Source organism: Leptinotarsa decemlineata, unplaced genomic scaffold, assembly GCF_025532065.1.
Source record: "Leptinotarsa decemlineata unplaced genomic scaffold, Ldec_3_MD MMD2_P_RNA_scaffold_7, whole genome shotgun sequence".
In the NCBI taxonomy this organism is placed as follows: domain Eukaryota; kingdom Metazoa; phylum Arthropoda; class Insecta; order Coleoptera; family Chrysomelidae; genus Leptinotarsa; species Leptinotarsa decemlineata.
Window position 1 is genome coordinate 8,207,640 of NW_027412534.1, and position 14,478 is coordinate 8,222,117.

The window sequence follows — 14,478 nt, forward strand, 5'->3', positions numbered from 1 at the left end:
CTCCTCGGTGTCGATGTCAATTCTACGGTGGATTGACATTAACGCCAAACCGTTCAGTCTTTCTTGGCTTGTGGAGTTTCTTGAATAAGTTTTGAGGCGTTTCAGAGAAAAGAAAGTCCTTTCAGGGGTAAATCTGGAAACAGGTAGTGTCGCCAAGATCTTTGAAAGTTTGTACGCATATTGCCGTAAGGTTTTTCCATTGTGTTTCAGGAAAGTTTTTTCAATATTCTCTTTCAAGCACTTGGTTCGTTTTGCCAAGAACTTGATAAAATTTCTAATGGATTTTATAATTACAATAGTATCTGTATCTGTAGAGTAGGGAGAGTTATCTTGGATTATCGTCCATTCTGTCCTTTCCAGGAAGGTGAACAGATCACTAGGAGACATCTCCTTTATATCGCCAGGTGCACACTCTCATTGACAACACCGGACACTCGTATATGACATGCCTGACAGTTTCACCTTCCTGTTTACACATCCTGCATTGAGGTGTGTCCACTAGCCCCATATTATGAAGGTGTTTTCTTAGTTGACAGTGACTAGTCAGAAAGCCTACTGTTAAGCGTAGATTTTTCCTGGTCATCGCCAGATATTTCTTCGGCGCCAGCTTCCCAAGGTCACCCAGGGTGATCCTGGCAAGATTGCATCCTTTGATTTCATCCCATCTCTTTAGGGATTGAGCATGGGTGTAACGTTTGGCTAGTTCCGTAATTGTCGAAGTCATGAGGCCGTAGGTGCCACTGGGTCCTAAAATTCTTAGTCCAACCGCTTCCTTTTCTAAAGGGTCGGCAATGCCCTTCAATTCACCTCAGGATAATGTTATTATCTACCGAGGCTTTGGCTAAATCTTGGTGACACTCTAGTACTAGCCCTGAGGTAACACGTTGTCTGTTCAAGGCTAATATGGCTTGTTTGCTATCAGTGCAGATTGTTAAGTTTTTGCCAGAAATCACTTTCCTGATTATTTCTTTTGTGGCAATCGAGATACCAGTCAGTTCTGTTTGAACCACGCTGGTATTTTCTCACATTCCCCACTTAATCCTTAGGCTTAGTGATCTGGAGTACACTCTACATCCTGAGCCTTCTTCAGTTTTTGAGCCGTCTGTATATATGCGTTTTGCATTTGTAACATCTGACTCTGTGTTCTGGTTTATTTGTATTTTGTAGGGTTTATCAAACACAAACCTGGGTTCAATTGCATCACTAGTTGCCTGCAGCAGAGGTTGCGCAGTGAGCGCTTCTCGCCATAGGCTCAGCCTCAATTGACCCATTCCTACTTCGACCAGTAATTAATTCCATTGCCGCGGTTGATGTTGTTCTCATGGCTCCTGTGATGTTAAAACAAGTCAATAGTTGTATTTGATATAATTTTTGGATGGCCGTTGCTTGTAGAATCAAGGGGGATTGATCCCCCCTGGCTACGGCCTTGGGAATAAGTAAGTGGAATCTTTTCAAGTGAGTAGAATGGAATAGCTATCCCTTCCTTTCTCATTTTCTCGCAACAGGACATACGAGCCGGCACTAAGTCTCTTTTTGATTCTGTAGGGCCCTTCAAATAATAACATTTTTTTTGTTACAGCCCCCACAGATGGGAAAATATTACTAGCTTTCAATAAAACCCATTCTCCAGGTTCAAACTCTTCACAAGGGCGCCCGGGGTGTCTTCATGCTCGGCGTTCAGCCCCTCACTTGGAAGTAGCTTCAGCCAGGATAAGATTTTCAGGAGGGATGCAATTTTCTGGTAGGAGTCTTGCTCTAGGAGTCCCAAACTGGAGTTCATTAGGAGAAAATCCTGTCCACCCGTGAACTACTCAATTTATGAATTCTTCGAAAAGCGGGAGGTAGCATGCCCATTTCAAATGCTGATCGTAAAAAAGTACGTAATAGTCTTTCCACTTCTCTCATACAACGGTCAGATGAGTTTGCATATGGGTGTCATATTAAAATGTAAACTAGTTTGATACCTAGTTCTTGAAAAGTGTTTTTCCACAGATCTGAGGTGAATTGTGTTGCATTGTCATGTAACACTCTCTTAACAAGACCATACTTAAGAAAATACTAATTTGCCATGCGGCTGACCATGACCCGAGTTGTGGCCCTTCTCAAAGGGTATAATGTAGTTATATGTTTCGTGAAAACAGTCACCACAAAAATATAAGATATTCTCGACTCTTAATTAACCTAGGAGGTCACTCTTCCTTCTGGGATGATTGCTAACCAAAATGAGTTCAGCAAAATTGATATTTTTGTATTCTGGCACAAGTCACAGCTCCTTAGTCATTTTTTGATGGTACTTCATTTCTCAATGCGACCATAATACTTTATAGGTCCCAAAATACATAGAGACTTATGGTAATTCAGAATAAAATCCCCAACTTGTTTCTGGGGCACGTAAAGTAACATTTTACCTTCACCTTCGCCGTATTATTACAGAATATCTCGGTGCAGAATCTGATTTGGTCATCCTTCTTGATCTTTTTCCATATTTCTAGCAACTTGGCGTCCTCTAGTTGGGTTTGTTTTATAACTTTCAGATCAGATCTGAAATCTAGTGGAAGGCAGAGCGTGGCCATATGGAAACAACGGTCTGAAGAGGTTGGTAGCCTGGCACAAGCATATCTGGAAAATATATCGGATACTATATTTTCCTTCCCCCTACGATGGACGAACTTTACTTGGTATTCCTGAAGAGTCAAAGCCCAGCGGGTTATTCTTAGAGACAAGATCCGACAGGAATTGAGGAATGTCAAACTTCTGCTGCTGTCAGTATTCAGGGTGAATTTTTTGCCTTGAAGAAAGGTACACCAGCATTGTATGGCCCATAAAGCTGCTAATAACTTGTTTTTTAATTAGAGTGGTATCTTCTCTCTCTATCCAACAAACGTCTGCTAACCCATGCAATGACATGGTTTTCTCCATTCATTAGTGGTACATCTCACCAGCAATACCATAATCACTCGCATCTGTGGCTGAGACAAAAGGCAAATAGGAATGTGGGTGATACAGTAGAGTGGTTTTCTGTAAGTCTCTTTTCAAGGACTGAAAAACATCTTCCTGGGCAGTACCCCACGCCTAGCGCTGCTTCTTCCTGAGAAGCAATAATAGGCTCGGAAAGCTCGACAAATCTAGGATAGAATGAACGGTAATAATTGCATAGCCCAAGAAAACGCTGTAGATCCTTGGTATTTTTTGGCTGAGCATAGTCCGCAATTGCTTGGACACGTTCAGGGTCTGGACGTACACCTATTTAGCTCACTACATAAACCAAAAAACGCATTTTAGCGTGAAAAAAACACATCTCAAAATGTTTACTCTTAGTCCTGCACACCCTCACACTTCCATCTCGTTTGACTGTTGTCATTGAGGGTGAGATGTAGGACGTATCAGCTCTTTCAATAACTCCCCATTCTTCCATGTGGCAGATTGTTTTCATCACTGTTTCCCTATGAGCAACCGTAATGGGATAAGGGCGTACAAAAAATTCTTTTTCACTTTCCAACTCATCATTGTATTCACATAAATTTGTTCGACCAGGAACATTTGAAAAAGCTTTTGTATATTCCACTAATAATTTTTTAAAATCAATTTTTTTTAGACAAACAAGACGATTACATAATTTCATTAAAATATTCCTCGTTGCACTTATCTGTAGACATAGGACTAATAGGAGCGTACCCCTTATTGACCAGTACGGAAATGCCAGGAGGAACAGTACAACTAAACTCGTGTAAATATATTCTTTCAGGAACCACGATTAGTTTTTCTTCAAAATGTAGAGTTAGATTTTTCTTTTTTAAATTTATGTTACCCTCATATCTACGAAGAAAGTCAACCCCTATAATAACTGGGTATGTAAGATCCGCAATTACCAGAAACTCATGAGAAAACGCTTGTTTACCCAAGTCAAAAGTTATCATGGCTTGTAACCTCACTTTTTGGCGTTTAGTTTCAAAAGCACCGACGACCTGTACTGCTTTGCACGGAAAGTTTGGCCTTTCCTCATGAAATAGCTACCGCTATCAACTGAAATTGGGAACTGGATTCCATAAACAGTGCCTATGACTACCGGAGATCGATCACTCCAATAAATCGTCCCTAGGGTTATTCAATATAGCTTTGTGTAAAATGGCCCTCATCTCAGAGCCTATTGAGCCTGTGAAGTTTTCCGAACATCCTCTAGGGTCCAAGTACATTGCAGAAATGTTCTTTCTTGGAAAATCACCACCTCTAGAATAAAATCTATTATTCTTGTTTTGGTAAGAATGATTTGTATCATTAACCTCATTTTGAGTTCTACGCTCTGTATTAAAATAAAAATCCGCCTGGCGCAAACGCTCAATTGCGGAAAGAAGTGTGTCACGGCCTACTTAAACTGCCAAGATGTATGATGGAAAATGACTGGGAATAGTAGCTATCAATAATTGTTAACTATAAGGGGCTGAAGATGCTTGGCCATTGATATATATATATATATATATATATATATATATATATATATATATATGGAGGAGTTTGAGGAGTGCCTAGATGATGACAGTACTACCAACTGTCGAAAGCGCTCGCAGATAATTAATAGAAGATATAAAGCTTCAAATACTTTTTGTACTAGGGTGGGCCAAAAAAATCGAAATTTTTTTTTTACCTTTATACTTTGAAAAATAGGTTGGTAGACACCTTAAAAAAATTCTCTCCAAGTATGAGCTCTTAACTTTAGTAGGAACGTTTTCCGCCTCTCAGTTTTTCATTTTTTTTTTGTTTTCAGATCTCGGTATTTACTATTTAAAAAAATTATCTCGTCTCATATATTCATAGGAAATTGAATTTCCTACAAAAAAGTTCTTCTACAATTTTTTTATAAACCTCACCGTTCAAAAGTTATTGCAAGTTGAAGTTTGATTGTTTTCAGAAAAATTTCTCTTTTCTTATGAATTTTCTAACTCAACAATAAAAAATTATTATGGTATGCGCACCGCATAATTTCATAGGAAATTTAGTGCTCTACAAAAATGGTCTCCTATGATTAGTCGCTTAAATTAACCGTTTCAAAGATATTCATCGTCAAACTTCAATGCACACTAATTTCAATAGTTTTTGAATAATAATTCGAACAATTTCAATTTAATTTATAAGTTTTCTGGAAATTCGCACAAAATTGAGTTTCTATGAACAGAACAATGTTATAAACTTCATTTCCAGTTTTTTTTCAGTCCTAAGCATTCTTGGGTACATTGGAACAGAAAATTATTGCATTTTTTTCTATTTTAAAATCAGTGATTCGTCAAATTTCTAGTAAATAACATTTTTGGGACAAATTTAATAAAAAAGCTATTGATCTAGAAGAAAAAAATATTTTCAATTTGTTTTCAGAAAGTTTTTTTTATTTAATTATCAACTAAGATATAACTTTCAACATTTTTACATAATGGTACATTTTTACTGGAGAAAATTTTCTTTATTACAGTTCGGGTATTTTTTGCGATGTTCTTTTATAACTTGCAATAAATATTGAAACTGTTCTTCATTTTTTTGTCAAGCATTGGTTATACTCATTGACTAATGCAACAGCTCGATCTACCGAATCATTGACAACTTTCAATTGATCGAAGTATTCTTTACTTTCATTATAACTGTCATTAGTAGGCCACAATTCAATGTCTAAATCAAGAAAATCAGACGGTAGATCAAAAATTTTAAAGAGATTCAAGGACTTTCCAGAAACAAAGTCACTCAAATTTTTTGGCATGAATGAATTCAAATATTTTTTATCAATTATAAATCTCTTAACTTTACAATCTCTACTTTCACGAGTCTTAGTAGCTTCAACATTTTTTTTTTCATCTCTAATGGAACAGTATCGTCATATAATGATAAAATAGCAAGTTCATTACTTAAGTACCACAAATGCAAAATCATTTTATCACAAGTAGCCGAAGAAATCAAAGAATTGATACGTTTGTACTCAATTAAATTTTTCAAAAACTGTAGGTCATGATGAGCAGCAGCAGTTGCAGAAGTTGACGAAAACCAAGCTTTTAAATACAGTACAACTATAAAAATACAAAATTGCCGAAGACCATCAAACTCTTTACTAGAAAGTGTGAATTCATCTCTAAATATAAACATTTTTAAACAGTAAATTCCCTTTGCCATCCACCTAGCATGATGAACTGCACCAGGACGTTTGAAAAAAACTTTGTCTTGAGGCATTTCTCCAAGAAAAATCAATGACAACTCCAATAATTCTTTATAGTCATCTCGGGGTTGCAGTAACTATCAAAAGCAATAAATATTTGTCAGAAACAAGAAAATGTTTATTCTTAAAATTGCAATTAAATCGTACCTGTAAGGATTGCGTAATTAAACTAGATATTTCATTTTTTTGATCCGAAACAATGTCAGCAATGTCTATACCAGACTTATAATTAGTTTTATCTATTTCATCCCATGATTTTGTAAATCTTCCGAACATTGGTACATTTGGCCCGGATGTCACTGGCCAATACACTTCAAATGCACTCTTCAATATGATCTCAAATATGTGGTGACGACATGGTAACCAAATCAAATCTTTTCCCAAACTCTTTTCAATTGCCTTACATGTACCGTTGTGAACTCCTGTATAATAAAAATAGATGTTTATTGATAAATTTATGAGTTCAAAATTTTAGAAAAATTGTAGTAAATCATATTTAAGACCTAAACAATTAATGAATTCTAAACAATTAGTTGATTTCAAAAATGTAATTCAGTAAGCAAAAAAACGAAATTAAACTAGAATAATAACCATCAAATATTTTTTTAAATAGATCATCAGTGATAAGTTACCCGTATTAACAGCCGTCGTGTCAAAACACATCGCCCCGACATACTGAATAACACCCCATTCATTTAGTGTCGATAAAATAACTGATTTTTGATTGTCTGCCGTCCCAGAATTCATTTTTGGAACCCCAAGTAACTGTTCGATACCAAATGCAGTTAAAAGAACTGGTAGCCGTTCCACAGATTTTGATTCAACAAGATCATTTAGCATTTTTCCGTCCCAATGCACGACGTATTTATCGTGTGTTTTAAAGTTATTCTTTAGTCCTTTAGCTATGTCTTCTCTTAAAAGCATACGAGCACGTTGGATTGTTTTATAACTGAGCGTTGTATCTTCAATTTTAATACCAACTGCTAATAAAATAGGAGCAATAATGAACATCGCATTTCTACTGCTGACATTAGCTCTATCGAGCGCAGAAATGACTTCAGGAGTCAAAACATCTATTTTTGTTCGTTTTGTCGGTATTTGTTTAGTATTTGTATGGTATCTAAATCAGATCCAAAATTTGTAACTCCACTTAATGAATATGTTAAGGATGACGCTGATTTTGCACTTGGAACAATCGTATGACTGGTGGACGGTTGATCTAAACCTGGAATGAAAGTTTTTTATTAGAAAAATAATATACCGAAGACAATCGTCTTCGGGTGATGTCAGTCATCACCCGAAGACGATTGTAGATGCCAACAATCGAAACGTCGTGAACTAACGTGACTTGGAATCTCTACACTTTTTTATTTTTTTATTATTCTCTTTTTTCATTCCTTTAATTTTTATTTATTCAATTATTATATTTTTACTTGTAGGTTATTTCACTATCATTTCATTTCAGGTTTATTGTTGCTTAATATAATTGTTATTTTCAACTATTCTTTTTTAATTATTCTTTTTTACTTGTTTCAGGGATTTCAAATCATTTTATATAGTAGACAATGGAAGTCCGAACTAGTGAAATTCATCACGAAACATTGTCAATCACCTTCAAACGACATAGGTGGCGTTAGTTTCACAAGACAAACAACAAAAGCGACGGAATTTAAAACAAAAATCTCTTCGAACAAGAAACTTTATGTGTATTTTGTGGAAAAAAGTTTTAAAATATGCTCTGAACAAACACCATAAAAATTATTAACAACACGGTCGGGATTTCTATTAATAAAGATAAAGTTTGTGAAAATACTGGAAAATCGAGCGCACTTCAGTCGAAATGTTTATTATCAATACTTTTACAAATTTTATTCATAAAAATTTAACTGTTGCCATGATAACCGTTGCTATGGTAACCGTTCCCACGTAGCAATAGATATTCCAGGTATATTTCATGAATATACATTTAAAGATATTGTATTATGCTATGAATATGCCATGGATACATATATATCTTCTGGAGAATATTCCCTGGTAGTGCTCCTGGCGAACCTTTGATATATTTTAAGAATATTCCTTGGGAATATTCTTGGAATATCTTATAATATTCTTAGAATATGTAAGGTATATTCAATTAAGAATATTCCAGGAATAGAACCCGAGGAATATTCATAAAATATTCAGGATATTTTTAGTTTATTGTAGGAATATACAATAGGGAAACACCATAGAATATTCTTTAAATATATTTCATGAATATTCTAGGAATATTTGGAATATTCCAAGAATGTGACGAGTAAACGCTATTAGGCATGTATATATTGCATTTTGATGCAAGATTCACACAAGTAATAAAACACATAATATTCATAAACAAATATATTTCAAAAACAATATACACTAAAATATTTGACATTTCAACCAATATTAAAAATAAAAAATCTAATTCAAAATATTTATTCACTGAATAAAATATTCCTGAATACTGTCATATTACAAATAGAAATGTATTCAAATTAGGATGTTCCTACTCTCAAACAAATGTATACTAAAAAATATACTAAAATAACAACTCTGTGAATTCATCAGCACTAATTAAAAAATAATAAATATTTCATTGAAAAAGAAAAAATGTATTACATCAAGAAATAGGTTAGGTTAGGTTGGGTTTCTCACTTCAAAAAATAAACCCACAAATAATGAAGTATTTAAAATGAGTGGTATGATGGGTTCTTCAATGAATTTCACTTACTTAAAGTTATCCAAACTTTGCTCACCAGAATAGTTTTCCTTATATTCGTCCAACAATGCATCAGCCAGTGTTTCAAAAGTAATACCTAGAACAAAATGTTAATTAACGTTCATTATCACTATTTGAAAGTGGCACAATAAAACTGGAATAAAAATCAGATAGATATTTTTCGCATAGGTTACTCATGAACATTTACAACATTTTATGACTTGGAGAGCAACTTGCATTGTCTTGTTGAAAAGTACTCATTACGTTTTCAGTTCCTTGGCGCACCTGCCTGTACCAGGTACCACCCTGTTTCCTTTTGGGCAAATTGATACTATCTTGAAAACGAGTGATAAAAATTACGAAAACAAATGATACAAAAGAATGTGTCATTCACTTACTTTTCTCTATTGAAGATACACAACTGAAATCACTCTATAGTCCGTTCATAATTTGTTGATAGCTCACTGCAAGTTTGACCCTCATTAGAGAACTGAAATACAGAGAGGACAGCTAATATGATAAAATAACAAAAACCAAACTAAAACTGGCAGTTTAAGATGTTTTCGACTAACCCACCTTGTATCTGAAGAAATACAATACAGCTTTAAAACTTTTAATCCGATTATGTAGGTATTTTGAGTGGAAATGAGTGACCAGTGTCGTAGAGTATATGATTAAAACATTAGTTACTTTAAATAAATAAATATATTAATATTCTTAAACTGTAGGTACTGTAAACTGTATTTTTATTTTTAAAAAATTTCTTTATTTCATTCAAAAATAATAAGCTACTTGCAATTTGTAAAAGATACATTTATTTAATTAATACCTATTTTTAAATGATATAAACTTCGGAATCCGAGTCGTCTTGCAGGTTAATAATTAGCGGTTGTGTCTCTACAGTCGCATCAATTATATTGTCAAGATCCCACATTTTTTGTTCTTCTTCTATTGCATGTCTTACTGCATCTCGCCAATTTTGTTCTGTAATATGTTGTAAAGACTCATATAACAATTCACGTACAGCTTGTATTTTATATGACGTATTTTTTCTAGCCACATAGCTTTTCATTTGTGCCCAAATGAGTTCAATTGGATTTAATTCGCAGTGGTAGGGTGGAAGTCTAAGGACTGTGATGTTTCGTCTTTCCGCCATTTTGTCAACTACGTATTTCTTGAACTTAGATTTGTGTTGCCGGGCAATTTTTAAAAGTTCTGCTTTAACCATTCCATCTTCGTAAGGCAGGGACTTATTCCGCAGCCAGTCAATGATATCCTGTTTCTTCCACGCAGTCGTTGGAAGTCTTTCAACTAGTCGTGAATGATAAGGTGCATTATCTAATACTATAATTGAGTTTGGTGGTATATGTTCAATCATCTGCTCAAAATACTCTTCGAAAACATCAGCTGTCATCTCCTCGTGATAGTCTTTTGTGCTTTTGGATTCAAATTCCAACAAACCATGCTTAGCAAATCCTTTTTCACTGCCAATGTGAGAAACTATTAATCTACTGCCTTTACCAGAGGGTGGGGAAATACCAGTAGACCAACCTTCCATAAAGGCTTGCCTGGAGCTTGATATATTTTTATCTGTCCAAATTTTTGTGAGAGTATGACCTGTGTTTACCCACGTTTCGTCCTGATAGTAAATTGGCCTTCCTTCAGCCCGAAATTTTTGTATAGATCTTAGACACTTTCTTCTCCAACATATTATCTCTTCCCGGTCAATCAAAAGTGATTTTCGGTCTGATTTCTCCCACCGGAAATTTAATTCTTTTAAAACTTGCCACAATTTGGTTCGTCCGACATGAGGCAAATCCGAGTCGTCTCTAACTTCTTGTAAAATTTTGTTTGAGTTGGGTATTTCTTTTTTGTAAAAAAATTTGTGAATTTTCCTTCGAATACCATTTTTGGCAAATTCATCAATTTCAATAGGTTTTCTCCCCCTCTTTAAGTATTCTTTTGTATTTGGGTTAGCTATACCTTTTTTTTTCTTTCTGATAGGAACCTATATATTGTTGACTCCCCTACGCCCGTCATGTTGGCACAACTCTTGATTATGTTCTGAACAGTGTTTGTGGGATTCTGAGAAACCAGAGCATCGTGAACGTTCAAAACAATAGTCTTCTCTCTTGGTGAATAGACAGACTTACTGACTGTACGCAACAGTAACGGTGTAAAACTTGATGATGTTGATGATGATGACGAAGCCATCGCAAGCAATCAAACAAAACAAGCAGGAACGAAAGGTACGTATATGTTTGTAGGAATATGAAAAAAAGTTACTCGCGCACTGCACAAAATTCGCAAAATAAATATTAGAGACGTTAATTACTGCCGTAGACGCCGAAACACCAACTAAATTAAATGCGATTAAAAAATGTACTAAACCAAAAATTATTTTCGTTCGTAACAACTTCACCCTTTCAAGGCAAGTTTCGAATATAAACTGAAGCTTTATATTTAATTAATAAACACCTCAGGAACCTCCGCCTATGATTTTACGAGTTTTACGACCGTTTTATGACTTGGGGCCTCATTTTGTGCTATCGACAAATTATGAACGGACTATAGTTCAAACATGTACTTAGTCAAACCAACAAATCCCAGACACCAACTCTCCTCGAGCCTAAAATAAGGTATAGTAGGTTAACCACCACGACTTTACTATCGATACTATTGCATTTTACTTACTTTTCTTAAAGACTGAATATATGCAACTCTCCTGTTTGAAGATCCAAAATCAAACTATTCGCTGTACTGCAAATTGGACAACCCCAAATTATAAATGGTACACTAAACGTGAGAGAATTATACTTTGATAATAACACCAATACACCATGCATTACACACGCGAATCTGCCACGTCAACCGTTTGTTGAATCAAATGTCGAATTTAACGCAAAGGTACCAAGCATTAAGGGACAGCCGCTTTCACAGAGCTTATTCGACTGTCGCGCGCTACACTTCAATTGACCAATGAGAAACGTTTACTCCAATTCTTCACTTCCCCATTTCTCTGTTTCCAGGATTTTTCGCTTTGTAATTAAATAATTTCAAATACAAAAAGACAAATAGGATGAGAATTAACCAATTTATTGATGCAATTGGTTCATTTAATGGCCCATTCAAATTTTTTTGTCGTTTCCAACAGTTGCTGTTGGAGCAATTCATCCAGAATCTTCGCGTTGAGTTCAAAAACTGGTTAACACTATCAGGGTTATATACATTAGGTTATGCATTCGATTAAGATCTTCAAATATTTTTGTTTTTAATAATATTGAATTATTTAAATACGTTATTATAAGATAATTTAAAATTTCATTATATAGAATATTCCAAAATATACCGTGGGGATATATTCTAAAAATATACCATATGGTATATTCGATCGACAATATTCTGAGAATATTCAAGGGAGAATAATTCATTTATAGACATTCTATGCACATTCTTTCGGGAATAATCCTGCCATATTCATTCAAGCATATTCTATGAATATTCTGGAGGCATGTATATATTCCAAGAATATTATATGAATATTTGGAATATATACGTTCGTTTTATGACATACAGGGAATATTCCATGAATATCTGGTGCTGTGTGGGTTGCCATGGTAACCGTTCCCAAAGTATTTACCATAGCAACAAAAAGCGACAATGAAAACGTCACATCAACTTTTATATAAAGGATTATGAATATAATAAATTTTCGAATAGAGAACTTCTATAACAGTTACTTTCACGACAGAAACTCAATTTTGTGCGAATTTCCCGAAAACTTATTAAAAATTAAATTGAAATTGTTCGAATTATTAATCAAAAACTATTAAAATTAGTGTGCATTGAAGTTTGACGATAAATATCTTAATTGAGGATGATCAATACCTTATACAAGCTCAGCTTCCAGGGATGGCTCCTTTTGAAGTGGAAATGGAATTTTTCCAAAAATTCAGAACTTCCAGTAAGTATCCTTCCTTTTTTCAATGTAGGTACGTTTTTTTCCTTTTTTCTTATCACGGATGTATGTTGATTGGTTGCAAAATAGGACTGGTATTTCAATTTATTGGGCTCTTCAAAAAATTTTCGTGTAGCTCCTTCCCAAACACACTTTTTTCTCCTTTTAATTGATTCTCCCATGGTTACACAACAAATCTCCTTTTTCCATGGCAAACATTTTTTGAAATTTTTGAATTTCCGTACTTTTCACTATTTTCACTGCTTATATTTATGAACTATGTTACCTAATATACAATAATAATAATAATGATTAACTTTTATCACCTTTCTGTACATTCTGTTTTCAATTTGTATAATTTTGAATTCTAAATTCTTCATGTTCAAAATTGTTGACACCTCCTTTCCAATTCATTCATCTGATTGACTACTCTTTAGTTGCCCCTAAATCATGTACTGAGTGTTCTAATTATTTTTCAAATAACAAATTCTTGTATCAGTGTTAACTAACTTTTTTCTTACAAATTTGTAATTTAAATCTGTTCCATTATATTCCATTATGTTTTATTAATTTGTTTACTGTTTTCAGTGTACTTTTCCTGTTGATTGATGGTTTTCGGTTAGTTACGCTGTTTGGAAATAATTTGAAATACACTAATACTGGAATGTAATAACTTGGATTATAAAAATAGGAATTTGAATCAAGGTAAAGTATCTGGCCTTTTAATAATAATGAACATTGAGGAATGAAACTTTGACTTCCCAAAACTTCCAACATTGAACTAAGAAAAATCAAAACTTTTAACAAAAACCTATCATAACAAATTCCACCTAATTTATGTTCGAACTTTTGTAACTCATTATCAAAATTCAAACATAAATTATTATTTAACTATATACATGAATTTAATTTAATGTCATAATTATGATTTTATTTTCCATTTTATTTTAAGTTTTATATTTGTAAATATTTTCTATATTAAAAATACCTCTCACTCTTTTGTCTATAGGATGGATTGACTTGTAACTGTTCTTGGGATTTTCTGTCGCAACTTCATATGATCCTTCAAATGGTAACAATAGTTTTGCACATTTATTATTTTTATAATCTGGCATTCTCATAGCCTTAATAATTACTAAATCTCCTTTTTCAAACTCAACTTTCTTTCCTCTACGTTTACTTTCTCTCTTCATATATTTCTCTGCATTCCTTTTAATTTTAATATTCACTTCTTCCATAATCTCACTCATATTCTTCTCATTACTAATCCATTCTCTCTCAGGCATTCTTCCATTCATAATAAATTCAGGACACTCTTCTGTTACAGTATTGGGTACTTTATTCAGATATTTTTCTATTCTATTTATTTTGCTATCCCAAGTTTTATGGTTATCTTGTGAGATGATTCTTAGGTATTTTATTATTTCCTGTATATATCGTTCCGTTGGGTTTGAAGCAGGATGTCTTATGCTAATGAAATTTAATTTAATATCCAAATTGTTAGCAAATTTCCTCATTCTATCATTGTTGAAATATGTTGCGTTATCTAGGATTACTTGTTTTGGTTTACCTAGTTCTACTATGAAT

At 33.9% G+C, this 14,478-nt stretch overlaps 1 protein-coding gene across 2 annotated transcripts; it reads right to left on the minus strand.

Annotated features, from left to right (window-relative positions):
• Positions 1–4,848: 4,848 nt before the first annotated feature.
• LOC141480365 (uncharacterized) lies at positions 4,849–13,620 on the minus strand. Of its 2 annotated transcripts, XM_074170294.1 has the most exons (3): positions 12,822–13,231; positions 6,826–7,418; positions 4,849–6,615 (listed from the first exon to the last, which is right to left on the minus strand). In XM_074170294.1, exons 2-3 carry the CDS (start codon positions 7,202–7,204, stop codon positions 6,251–6,253), a joined length of 744 nt encoding a protein of 247 aa, XP_074026395.1. In that variant the 5' UTR covers positions 7,205–7,418; positions 12,822–13,231; the 3' UTR covers positions 4,849–6,250. The 2 variants fall into 2 exon arrangements, with proteins under 2 accessions (XP_074026395.1, XP_074026396.1); XM_074170295.1 differs by lacking the exon at positions 4,849–6,615 and having other exon boundaries at positions 6,790–7,418; positions 12,822–13,620.
• Between the last annotated feature and the right edge of the window lie 858 nt (positions 13,621–14,478).